Source organism: Manis javanica, chromosome 11 (genome assembly GCF_040802235.1).
Source record: "Manis javanica isolate MJ-LG chromosome 11, MJ_LKY, whole genome shotgun sequence".
Lineage (NCBI taxonomy): Eukaryota > Metazoa > Chordata > Mammalia > Pholidota > Manidae > Manis > Manis javanica.
The window spans coordinates 72,035,509-72,057,334 of NC_133166.1; the positions used below are offsets into that span (position 1 = coordinate 72,035,509).

Sequence of the window (21,826 nt, forward strand, 5' to 3'; positions counted from 1 at the left end):
CTCGCAGGTGTGGATGTAGTATGGCTGTTGTCCTGTGTCTTCTGGTCTCTCTTTTAGGAAGAGTTGTATTTGTTGTATTTTCAAAAATATATGTGGTTTTGGGAGGAGATTTCCGCTGCTCTACTTATGCCGCCATCTTGACTCCACCTCCCATTTTAATCTTTTTAAAAAATTTGTCGGGAACATTTTAGGTTCTTTTCAAACTCATACAATGTCTTTAAAATCTACCTCATGCTAAGCATAGTTTTTTCTCCTTTCAGTAGAATATTTACTTGGATATATTTAAAGGAACATGAGATCTGCTATGCAATGAATAATTCATTTAAAGATGTCATTCTTACGGCTTTGCAAGTTTACCAACTCTCTGTAAACCAAAGGATCAGTTTCACTCTGGGTGGACAATGCCAGTGGTAGGAGCCTTGAGCTGTAGACTTAAATACTTGGGGGCCTTACCATAGCGTTATTGGCTCTAGCAAGGGCTGATGTGATGTGGATCTTCAGGCATGTTTATGGAAGGCTCTTTGGTAAATATCACCAGCTGATTAGCTTAGGCAAGGCTAGTGCACATTGGATCATATTTATTAAGAAAAGCAGTTCTGATGGTTAAAAATTTTACTGCATGTATATTAACAGACAAACCCAGCACAGTGTTAGGTATCATTGCTAGGTAAGAATCATTAAAGAACATCTGAATGTAGCATTTGGGGCCTTGCTAACCCTAGCCCTGTGATCTCAAACAGGCATTATGTCTCTCCTGGCTCCCTTGCATAGCTAAGGAAAGGGGTTAGGTAATTTAGCCCAAGACAGATGATTCCATATTATTTTAGTTTAAGAAGAATCCCAACATTTCTGAGTATTTTGGGGAGTAAAACTTGGCTGCCTCTGGGCCAGGGGGCTTGTTATTTAATGCATCTTGGTCAGTGGGGGAATCTCGGGGTGGGGCTGTCCCTGGGTGATTGCAAATGAGGAGACAAGGTCCTGATCTATGAATTGCACATGGTCTCATATTGGAAATGAAAGAATCACATGAAATGATTGAGTGGTTGGGTGAGTGCCTGTGTGCTAAGAGCAGAGCAGATAAACATATGAGTACCTGTCATTGGTAGCACTTGGCACCTGGCAGGAGGATGTGGGTGAGCCAGGTGGAGGCTCTTGGACAGGACTTTATAAGCGTAAGGTGGTGGTATGGACTCTGCTTTGTGAGTTGTGGGATGTCACTGAGATTTTTGAGATGGAGCTTGACTAGGTATAGAGGTTTTTTAAGGGCAAGTAGCTTATGGTGGCACCGGGGATGGCTGAGGGAAGGTGGGACATGGTAGGTAGCCTCAACACATGGAGAAGTTATTGCTAGTTTGATATTTAAGGTAAATCCCTGGAGGTGCCCCATCAAAGGGCATGCCATTGAGCTTTCTGAAACAGGTCACTAAATCTCCCTACTAAAAGATGATCATCCTTCTTGGGTCTGTTGAAATTTAAGTGAAATTAGAAGACATATATGTGATGGTAAAGAGTTGTGCTTTAACAGTTTTTAAGTTAAAAACATTTTTTTCTTTTAAGGTTGTAGAAGGAACACCTCTTGCTGATGGAAGAAGACTCAAGTATAGATTAAATGGTGAGACTCAAATTGATGACTTAATGGCTCCAAATTTTTGAGTGTTGTACACTTTAAACTGTCAGAGCTTGACACACTGAGTAGTACATAGTAAGTCATGTCTTAGTAGGCTGAAGGACTCATAGATAAACTGCTCACACCTGCAGCCAACATTTTAGTTGGCCTGTAAAGTGACAGCCCCTTTCCTGTTACCCAATTTTGTTTCCTCAGTAGCCTTTATCACTAAGTGAGGCCACTTTGTCCGTGTTTTTGATCCCCCTGAGTTGTTACTAGGACCTGAGAAGTCCTGTGCTCCCGCCCTTGGGGGGCTGCCGGGCTGCTTCCTATGCTCCAGCACCAAACTCCAACCTCTCTTAGATGTGTCCTCAGTGCTTTTGCCAGAAAACAGTCTCCAAAACGTCTGATGGCAGCTTTTTCATCCCTGAGCTCAGAGAAACCCTTAGGCCCCTTTGTCCCCTTGCCCAATTTATTTCTATGACAGTTGTGCCTTCCTCACATCACAGTATTGTCTGCTCTTTGGAGTCTCCCCATAGAAGGTGGCTTCAGGGACTGGGACAAGGCTGTGGTACCTTGGGGACAGCCAGGTGCTGGCCCAAGGAGGCACTCATTAATAAGAGGAAGTCATGAGCAGATGCAGCCTCCTGACCTGGCCCTCCCATAGAGGAGTGGGTACTAAATAAGAGGACCAGGCCAGGGTTGCCAACCCAGATGTGGATAATTTCAGTTAACTTGCTTTTAAGAAATAGGCGTGTTATGTGTATGTGGTCATCCTTAAGTAATCTTCCATTTTAACCAGATTGAGTAAACTATTCTCCTTCGCTTGGGAATTACACTGTAAGTTTTGATTCTTGGCCTTTTTATCCCATCACCTCTTGCCTTTCCAGCTTTGCACACTTGAGTGACTTACCGAGCATCTGCTCTCTGGAATCTCTCTCCTGGACTCTTCGCAGGGAAGCCAGAGGTAGTTTAGATGCCTTCCACCTTTCGTGTGCAGTGGTGTAGGCCTGGAACCTGGCTCAGCACTTGACCGCTGCGACTGCACAGCACTTAGTTGCTGCTGTCAGAAGCCTTCTCTACTTTCACCATGTTCCTTGCTGCGGGCCCCGGTTTCAGGTCTCCAGCTCCCCCACCTGTCTGTGTCTCTGTCTTTCTCATGTGCCTTGCAGCTCCTGGGGCTGAGGGTATTTTTCCCTCTGGTCTGTTGCTACGCGTGTTTTGTGGGATTCTCTCCAGTGGTGATGCACCTGTGTTTGAAGTGGGCCTATTTTCTGTCCCTGCTGCCCTTTGGGCTGTGGCGCTGAGTCTGAGCCAGGACCTGGGCTTGCAGCTGCCAAGGTGGGCGGATGGTGGTTGGACTAGTGGCTTGATCCTACTTTTTAGAATTTCCTAATCTGGTTCCTCTGTTTCTAGTATGGTGAGATTCTACTATGATAAACTAAGGAGTTACTGAGAGTTTGAATGATGAAATCCACATAGAAATACAGAGCCAGAAACTGCTTCATCTTCCATTCTTTTTCTTTAATATTTGTAAATTTATGAGAGTTAAGTGAATGTTTTAAATTAAAGGAAAAGTTAAGTTACTCTTTGGAGTAAACCTGATATGTGGAAAATGTGGATTTAAATAATACATTAGAGATGATCATTTTACTTTACAAAAGCTTTGGTTTTAGAATTCTTATATATAACAGCTACCTCTTTTCTGTGTTTGACTATTTATCAAATACAGCTTGGCGACTCACTCAGAATACCACTCTTGTGGGCACTCAGCTCCTGAAATCAAAACTACTTACTTCTTTAGTCAAAGAAAAAGAGCCTGGTCGGTGCAGCAGGGCTAGCTCCAAGCAGAAGTCCTCCTGTGGGGCCTCCCAGGGTAGCTTTACATTTGGAACTGATATGTGCCCGTCTCCACCCACCCAGAGGACCTCAGTCCCCTGCTTGGTCTCGGGGGCATTCCTGTCTGGCCTCTTCTTGAACGGCAGGGTCTTGAGATCTGTATTATGGGTGGCAGAATGACTAGAATCTTTGGAAATGATTACCGATAAGTTATTTCTAGTAAAAATATTTGTAATTTCTTAACTAGTAAGATTACTGGAAAGACTTTAATTTTGGGCAGTATAGATGTTGGGATTGTAGAGTGTGTGGTTTTTGTTTTTGAAGATGAAAGGTCGTTCTCAGTTTTTCTTTTGCATGCACTGTAATGATGGTCTACTACCTGACTGGCCTGATTTAAATCATCTGGTTCTTTTTTTTTTTTGAGAGGGCATCTCATATTTATTGATCGAATGGTTGTTAACAACAATAAAATTCTGTATAGGGGATTCAATGCACAATCATTAATCAACCCCAAGCCTAATTCTCAACAGTCTCCAATCTTCTGAAGCATAATGAACAAGTTCTTACATGGTGAACAAGTTCTTACATAGTGAATAAGTTATTACATGGTGAACAGTGCAAGGGCAGTCATATCACAGAAACTTTCGGTTTTGATCATGCATCATGAACTAAAACAATCAAGTCAGATATGATTATTCGTTTGATTTTTATACTTGATTTATATGTGAATCCCATATTTCTCCTTTATTATTATTATTTTTTTAATAAAATGCTGAAGTGGTAGGTAGATGCAAGATAAAGGTAGAAAACATAATTTAGTGCTGTAAGAGGGCAAATTTAGATGATCAGGTCTGTTCCTATAGACGAAGTATTAATCCAAGCTAGACAAGGGCAACAAAACATCCACGGATGCAGAAGATTTCTCTCAAAATGGGGGGTGAGGTTCTAAGCCTCACCTCTGTTGATCCCCAGTTTCTCACCTGATGGCCCCCCTGCGACTGTGCCTGTCTTAGGTTGTTCCTCCCTTGAGGAATCTTACCCGTCTCTGGCTAATCAGTCATCTTCCGGGGCCATACAGGGAAATGTAAAGTTGGTAAGTAAGAGAGAAGCAATATTCTTTGAAAAGGTTAGCTTTTTACTTCTTTGCAGATTTATGCCCTGTGGCTTCTGTGCCCAGCATTTGTCTTGAGATATCTTTACCACTTGGAAGAATTATGATACTCAGTAATTTTTGATATGAGGCACGAATTCTACTAAAGGGTTGTAATTAGGAAGGAAGAAGAAAAGCTATAGAAGTAGCAGACGGAAGAAAACATGGGAAGATTATTTCTTTGACATATCTTCTTGTAGAGTAACATAAGCGTTTATGGGTTTTAACAAACTACTAATTAAATTGCGTACACACATTAACAGAATAGGAATACAGATACATAACAAAAGCAGACCTACAATTACCAGCCATATCCAGTGAAACCAAGAAGCTGACATGAATTTTTGCATTTGTTTTCAAGGGTTCTTTGCCTTTGTGCTGACGTCTGTCCTCGTGGGCACAGCTGTCTCCCAGGGCATGGAGCTTCACCGCGTGCATGGGCACCTCCTTCAGCTGGCGCTGTCTGCCACCTTGGTGGCTGCAGTCCTGAGTGTCTACCTGCACGTGCGGGCGCGGGGGGTACCCTGCGAGGCACTGGCTCTCGCCAGCTCCGGTGAGCAGGGTGGCCCTGCAGGCTTTCCCTAGTGCCAGTGAGAAGACATGCAGAGAGGCAAATAATGGGCTGAAGTTTAAAGGAAGGAAAGATATTTGATTTTCCCTCATCCATGCCTATTCATTTATTTTCCTTTTTAGTTACTTGATGGCATAAGACATTTTAGTAACTTATAAGTTATATTTGGGTGACACTAGTAGCATCACAATTTATGGCAAATACTAGTTTTTGTTCCAAATAGTAAACATCCTTAAAAAAATGAAACATAAACAACAAAGTAACAGAGATTATAAATCAAAGTAGCATATTATAAATCAGTTGATTCTGACTTAAAAGTTCTTAAACACTAAAAACGATTACTGCTTATTTTTTAAAATTGTCAGTCTACATTTAAGAAAACCTCCAGTTCCTTTACAGGCATCTGGCCCTGTGGGTCCCATGCCATGTAGCAGCAGGATGCTTCCGTGGGGCCGGGGTGTCTGGGCCCCCTCCCCTCGGACCCCCATGCCTCCCCTGGTGGGCTGCGTGCCAGGCTCCTGAGGCAGTTAAGACCCACTGGGAGTTCTGAGCCTCATAATGGGCTTGGTAGTGCTGTTTGCATAAGGACTTTTCTCTTCTCAAGGGAATGCCATCTATGATTTCTTCATTGGCCGTGAGCTCAATCCTCGCATCGGCACGTTTGATCTCAAATACTTCTGTGAATTGCGCCCGGGATTGATTGGATGGGTATGTTTGTTTTTTTCAGACTATAAGTTCAGTAGTGCAAAGTAGTCTTGCATGTAGGAAGAATTATAGATAATTTTAAAGTAAGCTGTGGGTGGTGTGTTTTTAGGAAAAATTATAGCTTCCCATAAATCTGTCTACTTAAAATATTTTCCTGTTGTAAATATAGTCCAGTGGGTTAAGATGCCCTGATACAGGTTATTAAACAGTATGAGAGTTTGTTTTATTTTGGTTATATCTATTTATATTTATGTAGGAAAATGATAGTGTAGGTGAATTAATCTGAGAAAATATTAATTTTCTCCCACTTAAAAAGCTCCTGTGTCTGCTCTAGTCTAGTGGCTTAGCCTCTCCTTGCTGCCTGTGACCTGAACACTTGAAGAGTACTGGCCAGTTATCTTGTAAGGGGGTCCTTTCATTTGGTTTTGTCCAGTGTGTTCTCAGGATTGGAGGGAGGAAAGCATCTTTGACAGTACTACCAAAACGACCCTGTCCTCCTCAGCCTGTGGCCTCTGTGCCCGGTGGTGACAGCGCCTTACCCTGCAGGCCCTTCTTGGTGAGGTGGTATCTGCAGGCCTCAGTGTCTTCTGTGCTCCCTTTGTTGCAGTTGGTCATTAACCTGGCGATGCTTCTGGCTGAGATGAAGCTCCATAGCCATGCTGCCCCGTCCTTAGCCATGATCTTGATTAACAGTTTCCAGCTCTTGTATGTGGTGGACGCTCTCTGGAATGAGGTAACTGTGAGCCAGAGCCTTGGAGGCAGATGGCTCAGAGCATGGGTGAGGGGCCTGCCCTCTTGGCTTCTCACCGAGTGAGGAGGAGGCAGCCACCTTCCCCTTGGGGGTCCTGTGGTGAGCTGCCCGGGAGCTCTGGCAGATGGTCAGTGTAGAGGAACTGGGTGATTGTCTGTGCACATTGGCTGCTCCTCTAGGTGCTAAATATTTAGGATCTGGGATCTTGGCTTTGTGAGTGATCTGTATAAATGAAATTTAATTTCTTAATTGTTATGTCACATGACAGTGGATGGAGACAGATTATCATTGAATTAGAATAGTGCTTGGATTGTCAAGAGGCAGCTAATTCTTAAGTAACGATGTTTTATTGTTGGTGTTTTAAAATACAAATGGTAGCTCTAATTAGATGGGTATAAAATCAGAACATGATACACTGAGGAAACCTGTTTAAATAAGCTGAGTTCCTAGTGTGACTTTCATTGTGTGTTGTAAGTCATCAGTTTTCTGCTATTGGAAGACTTGGTAAGTGTTTTGCTACTCTTCCCTGTCTCGATGAACATATTCCTCTTAAAAATAACTTATTCCACAGACTGATTTTACAGTGTTTTATCATATTTACTCTTAGCTTTGTGATTATCTCTTCCAAGTTCCAAGTTTTTCACTTTCAAAACCAAAATTGGCAGCCCTGCATTATAATGTTCCAATATAAGTTTTCATTGCATTCTGTTGACATTTTCAGAGAAAAGTCCCTCTTCTTTGAATGAGGCATACTTTAAGAACTGATTATTTGGTCATTGATACTTTGCCCCCCAACCCGGCACTGGGGTTGGTCTCTAATTCTGGCCTCATGGGATGTAGGGGGCGCTCTGTCAGAATGACTTCTTAGTTCAGCAACCTTCCTTACCTTTGGGAGCATTAGCACCTTTTCAGGAAAACAAGCCTCAATTACAAGTAGTTGGATTACAGATTCTTGTAAGGCTCCTGCCAGTTAACCAGAGACCTGGGCTCTGAACTCTGAAGGCTGCGGAGATAGAGTTGCATAGCGTCTGCTGTTGGCATCCTCAGAAAACTCCAGGCCAGCTCCTGGTGTTGTGCAGGGTGGGCCTTTCTGCCCACATGGGAATGGTTCCTGGGAAGCAGGTAGATTCAGCTCACAAACCAGGAGATACTGTTCTTACCATCTGTTTTTCTTTAAACTTCTTTTCTGATAGTTCTTCTTATGTTAGTAACTCTCCCTTCTAGCTTTCTGTCATTTAATGGTAGACACTTTTTAAATGGCTTAGAAATTAATACTTTCTAGAGATTTAGCCAAATGTTGACTTCTTTTAATGAACAGAAAATGCTTGTATCTTAAGGCAAAGCTTGAGAGCAGTTTTTCTCACAGCCCCAGGTTGCAGAGGGCTGGAGTCGGGAGGTCAGCAGTGTGCCAGCCTGATCATAGGATGCTTCTTGAGAAGGGGACTTGATTTTATGATTTTCTGACATGCTGCTGGGAAACTTGTTGATGCTTAATAATTTTCTTCGTGGGTTGATAGAAATTCTCTATTTTCGAAAATACCAACTTCAGAAACTGAGAATAGTGATTTAAGTGGAAGTGACCCTTGTTCTGAGCCTCTGCTGGGCTGGACTGCGAATGCCCCATGGCCCCTGGCCCTGACTGGGTGGGGCTGGGGCCCTGCCCCTCCTGGCCGCAGTTGTCCATACCTGTCCCCTCACTGTGCACCGAAGCTCCTGTGCCACTGCATCAGCTTTTCTCTCCCAGCTTTAGTCTGTCTTGGCCCAAGAGCCCAGACTGCTGGTCTTCAGTGCCTCTGTGTGTAAGTCTTGGCCTCCTTGACTACAGCCCCCTACAAACTCAGAGTTTGTGACATCCATTTTTCTGTTTATCATTTTCTTTCTTTCTGGGAAGAAGAGTCCTTTGGCTGTGTCCTCTTTCTTTAACCTAGACCACTGGCTCTTCAGCAGGGCTTATACGTGCTAATTGCTCTGCCTTATTGGTTCCATGAGGTCAGAGGCCGCCACGCCTTCAGAGTTTTGACCTTGGTGGTGTCTCCACATTCCATGGTCTGGCCTGTAGGTGTCTAGGCCCAGAGATGGGCTGGCTCCTAGTTGCTCAGGCTAACCAGGCCACAAGAGGGCATTCACATTTGTTGACTTACTGTGAGAAGAGAAGTGGGCTGTTTGTTCACCTGGTTGCTGGGTAGTTTATTCTCTTGGGTGGAGAATCTACGTGAAAAGCCAGATTATGATCAGACATGAGGTGGTGCTCATGGCATTGAAGCCAAGGCAGTCGACAGCCCTCCCAGTCCTTCAGCTAATGCTGTGTGCGCTTACAGCAGGCCAGCCGCCTGCTGTGCCCAAGGGGGTGGGCGGGCCCCACAGCCTGATCTTAGCACCTAGGGCAGTGGGGAGAGCCGCAGGCAGTCCCAGTACAAAGGGCACGTTCACCCTCACGCAGAGGCAGATGGTAGCTTCTGAGAAGCAGCTTGTCTGATGAAGAGTCAAGGAAGGCAGCTCAGAGGAGGCCAAAGCCGTGTGGGACAAGGCTGTTCCAGGTGGAGGGACCAGCCCTGCAGAGCTGCGGAGGCATAGGGGCTGTTCCTGACATCTCTTATTTCAGGATCGACAGGGACAGCATAGTGACACGAGATGAATCCAGCACAATACCTTAGTGGGATACACAGGCCAAGGAAACCAGATTTCCCCTTCCCTCATTTACAAATATTTCGGTTGGTGTACCCTCACATAGCCTGTAAACTGGTACCTCACTTGAATGCTTCACACAAAATTTTCTCCTCCAGACGTTTCTTTACCTGTCTTCCTTCTGTGCAGGAAGCATTGTTGACAACTATGGACATCATCCACGATGGGTTCGGGTTCATGCTGGCTTTTGGAGACTTAGTGTGGGTTCCGTTTATCTACAGCTTCCAGGCCGTTTACTTAGTCAGTCATCCAAACGAAGTGTCTTGGCCAGTTGCCTGTCTGATTATCGCTCTGAAACGTGAGTCCTGATGTCAGTGTGTGTGTGTTAAGGGTGTGTTCCAAGTTTGGTGTGCTCTGTGCTTGTATGTTCATAACATGCCCTTTTCAGTGGCCATGACCAGCTGAAGTTGAAGCAGTTTGTGATGGATGAGGCATGAAAAGATTCTTGCATCCTGCATAGGGAACAGCTGCCTCAGTTTGGGATGTTTAGGAGTTCTCTAAACAGGTGGTTTTAAACAAACCCATTTTGTTTTTAAATTTAGTACGTTTAGTAAGTCAGTCTAAGTTTTTGTTTTAGTCAATGATTCCTGTGCTCAGATGAGTGTCTGCTCTCCTGGGCGACTCCTTGCCAGGTGAGAAGGTCGACCTTGGAGATGTAGCCTTCCACCGGAGGCATCCTGTGCATGGCCCTGGAGGGGTTCAGGGATGCGGGGTGGCCATGAAGTGGAGAGCTGCTCTCTGGGGAGCATTCCTGTGATCTGGGTAGGTAGATTTTGGGGGTAGAACACGCTGGGGAGGTTGGCAGGCAGGCGGAGGGAGCACCTCCTCGGGGGATTGGCCGGAAGCCCAGGCGGGTCTGGTGGAGCTGAGGCCCATCATGGGCACATGGGTAGTGCAGGTGGCCCATCTTGCATTACCCGGTTCCTCAGACGCCGGCCCTGGGAGGGAAGGTCGAGAGGCCTAGCAGCTGGCACTACTGCGTGGGTAGTGTCCAGGGTAGGAGGAGGAATTCTGGCCGTCTCTGCTTTGGTTGTCTTTACCAGCTGTGCTTGTATTCAAGATGGTCCATGTAGCTTTTATGGTAAAGCTAAAGGTGGGGGATAGAGGCACTTCTTATGCTGTAATGAGGGCTGACAAAGTAATAGCTGATAGGCAGTGATGGGTCAGTACCTGTGGGTTTTGATATTTTGAAATGTACACTAAGCCCTCAGCCTGTAGGCTTGCAGTGGACTTGGCGCCTGTGTCCCTGCATGGTGTGCGGCTGCTGTTTCTGAGATAGTCAGTGGAGTGTTCGTGTCATGGCTAGTAAGTCCCGTGATGAACATATTAGCTGCTCTGGATTCTTGATTATACTGAACTCGAGTATTGGTTGTTGTAGTGTGAGCTGTATTTGATTTTATTCATAGACGTGACTACATTTGTTAGTTCTGCCTTTAGGGTCTTCCCCAGGGGATGCGGAAAGCCCAGTGGTAAGGGGTTTCAGAGTGGTTATCTTGTTTGACATTCTGAGATCAAGAGGTTTTGAATTGTTCTTAAGACATCAAGCTGTTCCCTACCTTGGAGATTTCCTGAGCACAGAAATAATCTTTAAGTGAAATTATAGGTGCATAATACATTTTTTAAATTACAGTTTGTGGATATATAATCTTCCGATGTGCAAATTCTCAGAAAAATGCATTCCGGAAAAATCCCACTGATCCAAAGCTTGCACGTAAGTGTTTGCTTGTATCCATGTTAATTATATTACAGAGGGATTTTATGTCCATGTTTGCCTAGAGATCATTAAAAACGTGTTTTTATTTTTATATAGATTTAAAAACCATTCGTACATCAACTGGAAAAAATCTTCTAGTTTCTGGATGGTGGGGCTTCGTTCGCCATCCCAATTACTTGGGTGACCTCATCATGGCCCTGGCGTGGTCTCTCCCTTGTGGTAAGCATTTAAGAAGATTTGCTAATTTGACTCTTTCTTCAGATACCTGCCCTGGCAGGGCAGTGAGTGACCTGGGGTGACCCTGTGGAGGCAGAAACTGCCTCTTGTTGCATCTATCCAGCTTCTGAGGGGATGGGATTCACAGCCTGATGCTAACTCCCAGCTTCTTCAAACATAATGTTAAGTTTCAAGATGTGCCTGCTAGCTTCTTCTCTAAGCAGAGTGTATGGAAATTAATTTACCATTTCATTCATGGCTCAGCACACATAGATTTGAAAACTGTGGTTCTTAAGAAGAAGAGACAGGATCTGTTGGGTGTGTGTTTCACACCACCTTGAAGGTGCTCCCTTCCTGGCCTGCCTGTCCCGTCGTGGGCACGGTTCCTCACTGAGGCTGGAGGTGGGATGTGGGGAGATTGGCTTTAAATATGAGGACATTGTGATGGAGTCTTAGAATGGGTTAATCACTCTTTGAATTGTTCTTAGTCCATACACCACCTCCTGCCACACAGCAGTGGGATTTTATGCACCAGTTTAGTTGTTTTCCCATTTTTGGAAAAAAATGAAGTAATTTACATTAATTTTTGGAGGATTTGGGGAAAAGCAAGAAAAAGATACTATGTAGTGATAATAAAAGTGCTTAATACTATTTTCTATTGCTATCCACAGGTTTTAATCATATTCTGCCTTATTTCTATGTGATTTATTTCACCATGCTACTTGTCCACCGAGAAGCTCGTGATGAACGCCGCTGTGAGAAGAAATACGGCTTGGCTTGGGAACAGTATTGCCAGCGTGTGCCATACCGTATATTTCCATACATTTACTAACTGTGGTTCTAGCGTATTTTTTAAATGCTCCTGCAGTTCTGGCTTCCATTTTCAAAACAAGAAAAAAAATCCAAAACAAATCTCCTTTCGGTGCACTGATAGGCTAAGTTTTTTATTTCTTTTTGAGTCAGGACTATAGAGCCTAGTAGTAAATATTTTAACATAGCTGTGTTTATTTTTGTGAAATCACAACAATTAACATAAGGAAAAATATAAATAAATTTGCATTCTAATAGGAAAATTTCAGTTCCAATCTTAAAACAGCAGATGGCCTTATAAATGTACTGAAAAGAGTGCTATTGATGTTTATTCTGATAACTTTTCAGATTTTGATATTTTTGTTTTGTCCATTGTTTTTTGTTAAATGAAGATACATATAAAGTACATTTATATATTACCGTATAGAATTTTCATTCGTTTCCCTTTCAGTTAAACCATTTATTAGTTCTGTGATTTGAAAGTAAAAACCAGTTGTGTATTAAATGCCACATGTGAAGAGGGATGACAGATTAGCAGACACTGTTTAAGGGGCACAGTATAGCAGTTTGATTAACTTCAACTTCTAAAACTACATTTGAAAATGTAAATACATAACTTTTATGTAATGTATAGTGACTTCATATTTTTCTGTACAGTATTTTGAATGTGAAATAATTGTCAGGACTAAGTATCTTTTAAACAGAAACATTTACAGTATTTTAAATTAAGTTTTGTAAAGTAATACATGTGAGTTAAAAATTTTGAAACAATTAGAATTCATTTAGTATTGTATAAAAGATACTATCAAAACATAGGAAGGGTATTTTTCTCAATCCAAAGTTTGTGAATTTAGCTTCGCTACCTCAACAAGTGTTTGTTTGCCTTTATGAACTATTGCAAATGAAAATATATATATATATTTTGAGTAACAAAATATATATATTTTGAGTAACATCACTATTTAAACATTTTTATACATATTGGTATTTGGAAATTTGCCATTTCAGGTTAATATTTTTTGTATGTTTTGACTTTTAAAAGTTAAACTGTTTTTGCTACTGTTCAGCTCATGTAGTTTATACTGTATTTTATACATTGTTTATATTTAACAAAGCTCTGTTCCCTTCATCTTTAGACATCTGTTCATCTAAAAACAATTTAAGGGAATAGTTTAAAATCATTTTTGTCTTTTGGTTTAATAGATGTGCATAAGGTAGTTTTAGCTGTTAGATTCTAGGTAAGTTGAATAGTCCCATTATTAATTGTCCTATAATGGAACAGTAGCAAATTCACTAAACTTTTGTATTCAAAGTTAATGTTCTCAGTATCTTAAACATAGGGGAATCTAATAAATATAGTGTGTATGCTTGGGTTTTTAGTGACACATTTTATATAAGAGACATTTAGATATGCAATGTTCATTTTCCACTGTGATTTGGAGTGTATGGAACTTAGCTTATGTTAATGTAATCATGAAGTAGATTTGCTCTAACATTCTGTATCCTGTAGTCTTTAAACAGGTGTTTTGGTGAAATTGCCAGGGTTTATTAGTACCAGTGTACACAGGCAGTTTTTTTATTATGCTTGCCTCCTAGCATTGGGAATGGTGCCCCAGCATATTCTGCCAACTGTACTCACCGAGGAGGCTTTGGAGGGGAGGAAGGACATTTCTCTCTTTCTCTGGTTATGAGGAAAGAGCCTGTTGCCAACAGAGTGCTGCAAATTCTAGATAATAGCTGCAATTTGTTTTTGTTTTTGACATGTTTATTTGACCAGTTTTATTATGAAGTTTTAAGTTGGAAATAAAAAGACATTACTTTGATCACTTGAGAGCCTTTCTTTTTTTTCACCTGTAATTTGGATCATTTGGGATCAAAACAGGAGCCCTTAGTTGACCACCTCCCATCCAACCCAATTTTTTTCTAGGATCATTTGTCTGGGACCCTCAAGGACCACAGGGAATCCAGAAGGCAAATGCATCTCCGGCCACTTGCTCTTTATGTTGAGGATTCAGAAAGCTGGTGCTTGGGGCCGTGGGGTTAGTTGAGGGCCCCAACCCCCAGATAATGGGTGTGTGCTTAGTATTTGCTATTTGAGGACACAGATGAATGATCAGAACCACAGTGGAGTTTGTCATACTCAAATGAATCTGTGTTCGTCTCCAAAGCCTCTGTGCCCTGGGGAAGACAGTGTGTGTCAGGCACTTCTGTGTCATGCGGTGAGCTCAGGAAAGTCAGCTTGCTGTGGCCCAGGACACACAGTCCCTGAGTGAGAGCCCCCGCGGACGCCCAGCAGGCTTCCTGTGCCAATAATGCAAGCTGGGAGACTGCACTGCTGGAGTTTGCACTTTCGGAGGGAAGCAAGAGGCTGCACCTGCTGGGTCTGGCTGGACATCCAAGTGTTTTTAGGAAGGGTGTTCATGACATGTGGCTGTCTTGAGAGACAAATCTGCTTAGTCAAAAAATTAAAGGTTGGTATGGAGTTTATTTTTCATTCCTCCCACACAGCAAAGTCCACCTGCATTGTGATCCAGTGACTAAGAGGTTTCTCTGTGGTAAGCGCACTGATGTTAACCTTGAGGGTAAGTCAGGAGTTGTCAAGATCCATGACTTGTCTGGCGTCTAATAAACTGGGCATTCAAAAGTACAGAGCTGCGAATCTGCCTGCTGAGCATCATTTGGGTTTTCAGTAGAAATCTTAAAAAAAAACCTAGTTGTCAAGTTGTACAGTTTAAACACACCAATAGCTCACATTTTCTAGATGCTACATTTGGAGGATTTGCTACAAATGAAATACATGGTTAGGCACATGGAAATTCTGCCTGGAGAACTTAATTTTTAAAAGTAATGGCTTTATATCGCATATTCTTGAGAAATAACACTGGATGTTAGTAAAGCATCTGTTTTGGATTATAGCAGTATTTTGGGCTATTTTAAATGTTTGCTAAGTGAAGTACATCAAGTTTCCCTACTGAAATCTTGGGACTGGGGCCAGGAAGGAATGGTTTCTATCTGAGGGAAAGAAAGCCTGGGGGATTAAGATTTGGTGGTTACTTTTGTTGGCAAGAAGTGTATTTCAGGAAAATTACAACACAGCTCACCAGGCAGCAAGTCCTCCAGTATTTTTTGCTCATGGTTCCACCTTGTTCCCTTGATGAACAAACCAAAAAAGTGAATTCCCACGTGTGCACGGTCTGTGCCCTGTGGTCAAAGACATGATTGTCAGGGGGCCCTAGGCAGGACACTTCCTTTAATAGCTCATTCCCAGGACGCTAATCCCTTCCATCCCTCTGGGACCATCCCTGCCCAAGGCTGCTTCCCCACATTCTAAGGTGAGAACAGCAGCCCTGTTACCTGCAGGGATGTGATCCAAGACCGTCAGTGGATGCCTGAAACTGTGGATATACTTAGCCCTACGGATCCTACATTTTTTCCTATTCATACTGACTATGATAAAGTTCAATTTATAAACTAGGTATAGGAAGAAATTAACAGTAATTCATAATAAAATAGGACAATTACAACCTTATAATGTAAAAGGTGAATGGGTCTCTGCCTCTCAGAATATCTTAACTGTGCTGCACTCACCCTTGTGTTGATGTGAGAAGATAAAATGCCTGTTGATGAGATGGAGCAAGGGGACTGCCTTGGCTTTGTGACCTAGTGTCAGGCCACCCCTGACCTTGGGATGACATGTCAGGAGGAGATCTGCTCCGGCCTGCCATGACCGCGGGTAATGGACACCTTGGGGAATGAAACCATAGAGCGGGGGACTGCTGTGTACACTCAGTGGAATATTATTCAGTCTTAGAAATGAAGGGAAATCTGGCACCTGCTATCACATGGGTGAGCCCTGAGGACATCGTGCTCTGTGAGAGAAGCCAGTCACAGAAAGATACTGTATTGTGCCACTTATATGAGGTACTAAGTTGTCAGATTTATAGGCAAAAGGCAGAAGGGTGGCTGGGGCCATTGGAATGGGGCATCAGGGATGGAGTCCCAATTTGGGGAGATAAGAAAGTTCTGGAGATGATGGTGGAGAGGGGTACATGACACAAATGTGCTTAATGTCACTGAACTGTATACTTAAAAATAGTTTAAATGGCAAATTTTGTTATGCATATTTTATCACAATAAAAATGGGAAAAAAGTAATACAATAAAAATTCAATTAAAAAAAGACATCTGAGGACTGACTCTGCCAGTTGTCCACATGTTTGATGAAAATCTGGGCGCCGGTGTGGCTGGGGGCTGAGTAGGACAGTGGGACCCAGGACACCCTGGAATCGAGCAGGCAACGGGCCCTCCGAACCCAAGGAGGGGACATGCTGGGAGGGCCCTGGCAGCCCCAACAGCGCCCGCCCAAGGCCCTGGGCCCAGCAACTTGCAGCCGCTCAGCTGCACAGCCCTGTGGGGAGGTTCACCCCAGGCTCTGAAACACCGCCTGCTGTCAGTCTTCCTTTCCACCAGACGGTAGTTACAGGGTCCCTCTGCTGTATTCATGTCAATCTTTTACTCAATTATTTCTATTTCAATTATTTCGATTTCTCTCTATTCCCCCAGACTAGGGGCGAGAAAGGCGAAGCCTGAGGGCACCTGCCCCCGAGGCCTGGCTCTCCCTACCCTGAAGGCTCTACTGGCCTTGCCTAGTTTCTTCTCCATGAAGACAGGCACTTCCTCATCCTGGGTGGCCGCGGTGTCGGGGATCACGTGGAGGATAAACGAGAGGGCGTCCAAGGAGATTCCTCGCGCCCGTCCGTAGTCTCGAAGCACAGCAGTAAGAAAGGCTTGGGAGAAACACCCACCGGTTCCTCGTGAGTCTCGGGGACTTGGCCGTGGTTCCCTAAGGCTCCCGGGGTCAGCAGCACTGATGCCACACGGTGGGCAGAGCGGAGAAGGAGTCTGGAGAGGCCGGGGCAAGAGCCCAGCTGGGTGGAGGGGCAGCTTGGTCTGGCGGCTGCAGGGCCTTCTGGGCAGGGGGGGTGGCTTTTCAGGCCCGGTGCCCCCCATATTTGTGTGGGTCTAGAGGGGCTATTAAATCCTGACCCAGTCTGGGCTGATCATAGCACCTCATCCTCCTGGCAACAAGACGGGTCCCAGGGACAAGGACAGGACCCACTGTGTCTGGGTCTTCTTGGGAGTGGTGCTGGGAAAGGAAGTGCTTTGCCTCTGGAGTCACCAGCCTGCTCATGGCCATTCTCCCTGTGGTTGCATGAAGGGCTATGTGCAGCTGACTAAGGATGAGACCCAGCTGTGGAGGCAGAGCTCAGCTGTGAGGAAGCAGGCTGAGAGTGATGCAGAGAATAGTGACCCTGTGGCCCCTGCAAAGTCAGTCCCTCTGCCCTCGGGGGTCAGTCTGCCCTTGGAAGGCAGTGGCCTGGGACAGGGCCGGTGTCGGCCTTTGGTATCCCAGATCAACGGCCTAGAGATGAGAAGGCATGACACCTGAGCAGGGGCCGGTGAGACCCAAGGAGGGCCGTCTCTTCTGATGTGAGGAGAGTGGTGCGGGGCTAGGGAAGGAGAGATGGCCCTGGTATCTGCAAGGCCTCTTGTCCTAGAGGGAGAGGAAAGGGCACGAGGTGGAGGAGCAGGAACCGTGAGCCTGAGGCAGGTGTGGGGCTGGCCTCCTGCTCACCTTGCGGGAAGAAGAAAGCCCGGAGTAGGTACCTTGCTGGAAACCCTTCCAAGAAGCCACTCTTTTGATCGGCAGGTTGTCTGGGTTTTTGGCTAGATGGTGGGTGGCACAGGTTGCTTCCCAACCATGACAAATTTCATAGACCTGTTGGAAGGCAGACCACAGGTTGGGGAAATTAAGGGTGTGATGATTGCACTCTCAGGTGATCTGAACAAGTTCCTCCAGGCCCTCCCAGGTCCTGCCTCTCCTTTTCATCTCTAGCTCTCCCCCACCAGGAAGGCTTGTCCTGCGTGTTCATGGAAACCAGATCGTGGGACCACAAGGTGCTGGCAGCATGGGCAGGTAGCGTGCAAGGGAGGCCTGGCTGGGCCTTGTGGGCCCTCATGGACTGCTGTTGAGTGACTGGCTTCTCTAAGAGGATCTGTAACACCACTCACTTGCAGCTGAATGGTTCAAGATGGAGTTTGGCACAAAATTTGGAACCAGATTTTCTAGGTTCAAATCCCACCACTCCCCTTCCTAGTTGCAAAAACTTGGGCAAGTTACTCCTTTTCTTTGTGCCTCAGTTTCCTCCTAACAATGATGATAAATGGTACCCACGTCACGTCACTGGGCTGCTGTAGAAGTCAGTGAGTCTGTGTGAGTGGAGTCGCATAGGCACACAGTCATGCCTTCCCCACCACCCTGATGGGTGTATTACACCCACTTAAAAACTACATGCAGCTGGTCCTTATTTCTCCCGTGGTTTCGTGGGACAAAGGGCAGAATAGCAGACTGACATCTGCCCTGGGCTGGGGTCCATGTCTGTCTCCCTGGGTCAATGACCATACACGAGGCTTTAACTTCTCCTGTCTCTGTTTCCTTCTAAACTGCAGATAAGAATCCCTCTCTTGCTTAATTCACACGTTGCTGTGAGAACCCAAAGAGGCCAAGCATGTGAAATTACATTGTAAACTAAGAAGCTCTAATAAAAATAAGGAAGAAACCCAAAGGCTTTCCCCTGCACTACTGATGGATCACTGTGTGCGCCCTTTTGGCCCAGGTGTTGAAGAAATTCAGTCACTGGATGAGATCATCAACCCAGGAACTCAGGGGTTTACATGAGTTGTAGGCATATTTCTGTTGGGATTTAGAGAGAGGCACATCATTTTTTTTTTTTTAGATTTGTCTTTGGGGTGGTTAGAAAAATATCTGCAAACTTTGGTAACAGATTCAATTGCCAGGCAGAATTAACTTGGCAGGAGGATTTTCCAGCTGAGTACCTAATGAGGAATTGGAAGACAATTACTAAGGGGAGACAAGCATCATTTTAATAGTGATTTGCACAAAACATTTAGGATTACATCCTGGCTGATGACTCACCACTTTTCTCAAGTCCTTTAATCCAATCTATGCTTCCACCCTCCCCAGCTCACTTCCCACCCCCTTTTGGGCAGAGTGCCTTCACATGCCATCAGGTGTGAGCAATTTCAGCCTCCTGGCCTTCTCCCTTATGCAATTCTATAACCCCACCCACTGTCTACCTTTTCATCCCCCTTCCTTCAAGTTCAGTCGAGCTAGTCAATCTGTCTGCTGTGCTGGGCACTTCCGAGGTTTCTTCTTCTGCGACTTCTACTTTCTGTCCTCCACCCCTTTGTTAACATGCTCTTCTATCATGAATGCACAAACCACCCCACACTCTAGTCCACTTGTTTGATCCTCAACAAAATGCTAGCAAACTGAACTGAATTCAAGGGGATCACATTAAAAAGATCATAAACCATGTCAAGTGGGATTTTTCCAGGGATGAAGGATGGTTCAACATGTGCAATTAATAAGAGTGATACACCACATAAACAGAATGAAGTATTGGTGTGAGATCAAAATAAAATTCTGCATGGGACTCATCGAATTTCTCACAACTATCACTTCTGGAAAATTCACAGCTTATCCCTTTAATTATTGCATCTGCTCTATCCTCTCCCTTCTCTCCCTCTAAAGGTCAATTAAACTTCTGTTGGATCTTCTCACTTTGCCTCTTGAGGATCTTAATAGCTTCCTTGTATTTTCCATTCTTTAGTCTCTTTGGGCTTACTCTGGACACCTTCTGATCTAGTCTCTGGCTTACTAATTCTTTTTACAGCTGTGTCCAATCACTTGTCAATCCTGTCCATTGAGTTTTAAATTTTATTTAATGTATTTTCATTTCTAGATTCTTATACAAATCTGCTTGTCATTTTTAATAGTTTCTCATTCCCTGGAAATATGTAGCTTGTTTAAATCTCTATTCCTTCAAATATAGTATTTTGTTGTAATCTGTCTGATAATTCAAGTCTGGGTATTTGTATCAGTTTTCATCATCTATTTGCGATTTCTCCCTCATGGTGTCTTGTTTTCCTGTGTGCTTGCCTGTTTCTGATTATTGCTCATCTATAAAATACGTGAGGCATGCCCTGAGGCTTAGAGTGTGGTCTCTTCTCCCTGGAGGCTTGCTCCCTGTGAAAGTCACACTAATCTGGGCTTGGAGTCCTTTAAGGAGGAGTTGTGGTTCCCTGTGGCCCTGGCTCAGGCCATCTCTTCTGCCCACTTCTCCCTGCCTTGTGTTCTTTTTTGTGCAAAGCAACTCTCTCCCTGGGTGGGATGGTAGGGAGGGAGAGGACAGGGCCTGCTCTGGCTCCCCCTTAATGTGAGTGTCATCTTTTGGAGTATGTGTGTTATTTATCAGACACCCTGTCTTGTGAGGGCCTTGGAATTAGCTTTTGCTCCCCACCCCACAAAAACCCTCCAAACAGATGACTGTTTTGTTAGGGTTACCAAATGCCCTCAGGGCTGAATCACCAGTATACTCTTGACAGCTTTGTATTTTCTTGCGTAAGTTTTGGCCTGTTAATTGTTCACTATCTTTTCAGCTCTTTGATATATTTGGTAATATTAAAAATTTTTAATCAAGCCTTTTTAGTTGTTTTCATCGAGAATTTGGTCCACATAACCTAGCTTGCCATTACAGGAAAAAGAAGCTATACTTTCTTTGGAAACATTTGAAATTTTATATTAATTAAAAGACATGAATATGATAAAAAATCAAAATAGTACAAGATACAATGAAATATAAAATGTAAATTAAAGCCTCTTTCCCTACATTCTAGACCCTCAAGTCTTTGGGGTCTTGAATTTAGGCATATATATGTTTTTTATAAGCATATATATATACACATATAATCATATATGATTCATATACATATATATGTTTTTATTATCTTTAAAAATGATATATTTTTCTGAAGGTTTAAAATATTTTAACAATACATCTTAGAGATCTTTCCAATCTGTACATACCTCATTATTTGGATATTTAATAGCTTATCTAACTTGATTCCTATTCATAGATATTCAACTTGTTTTCAGCTTTATGCTATTATGCACAATCCTGTGATAAACATCTCTTAGATAAATTCGTTCAAGTGTATTTGCCAACTTGCTCTCTAAGGGGTTTTCTTAATATGTATCACACCAAAAAATAGGTGAGCATCTTTTAATGGTTATACCATATCTCATCACGTGCATGCACTGAACTTACCCTTTCCCTGGAACTGGAATGTTTACTTCATTCAAGCAAGTGTAAAGGAAATAATTGCTCACCTGCTACAGTGCAGGCACTCTCATGTTAAGAAAAGAGTCATATATTTCCTCCAGTTCTTGGGTGAGGTTGATCTCTCCTTTTATAGCAAGTTGAAGATCTTTCAAAGATTTATGTATAACAAATAATAACTTATCAAATCATTCAATTTCTTAGCTCAAAAAGGTTAGCAAGACACAGTGGATTAGGGGATCATAGCCTGGTTTAAAAAAAGAGATAACGTTTTTATATTTTTCAGACAAATTGAGACTTACGTGGAGAAATACAGGCTTTGGAAGTTAAAGGGACTTCATCTGTGTAGACCAGGGATTGAAACACGTTTTCTGCAAAAGGCCAGCTAGTAAATATTTTGGGCTGTGGGTCATAATGCTTCTGCCACAGCTGCTCAGCCCTCACCGAGTGGTGGATGTAAGCATGGACAACTTGGAAAAGGGTAAGCAGGCTTCTCCAATCAAGCTTCATGTGGGCACTTGGTTTGAAAGTCAGGTAATGTGTGTCATAAAATATTATTCTTCTTTTGGTTTTTTTC

At 43.6% G+C, this 21,826-nt stretch overlaps 1 protein-coding gene across 4 annotated transcripts in view; it reads left to right on the top strand.

Annotated features, from left to right (window-relative positions):
* LBR (lamin B receptor) overlaps positions 1–13,870 on the top strand; it is a 30,250-nt gene extending 16,380 nt beyond the window's left edge. For 3 of the 4 annotated variants that reach the window (XM_073216659.1, XM_073216660.1, XM_073216661.1), the window contains 8 exons: positions 1,558–1,612; positions 4,957–5,148; positions 5,771–5,874; positions 6,479–6,604; positions 9,437–9,605; positions 10,938–11,018; positions 11,118–11,240; positions 11,909–13,870. In XM_073216659.1, coding sequence (XP_073072760.1) covers positions 1,558–1,612; positions 4,957–5,148; positions 5,771–5,874; positions 6,479–6,604; positions 9,437–9,605; positions 10,938–11,018; positions 11,118–11,240; positions 11,909–12,069 — 1,011 coding nt within the window. In that variant the 3' untranslated portion in view covers positions 12,070–13,870. The remainder of the gene's footprint in view (positions 1–1,557; positions 1,613–4,956; positions 5,149–5,770; positions 5,875–6,478; positions 6,605–9,436; positions 9,606–10,937; positions 11,019–11,117; positions 11,241–11,908) is intronic. The other variant, XM_073216662.1, reaches the window with a different exon arrangement.
* Positions 13,871–21,826: the final 7,956 nt, after the last annotated feature.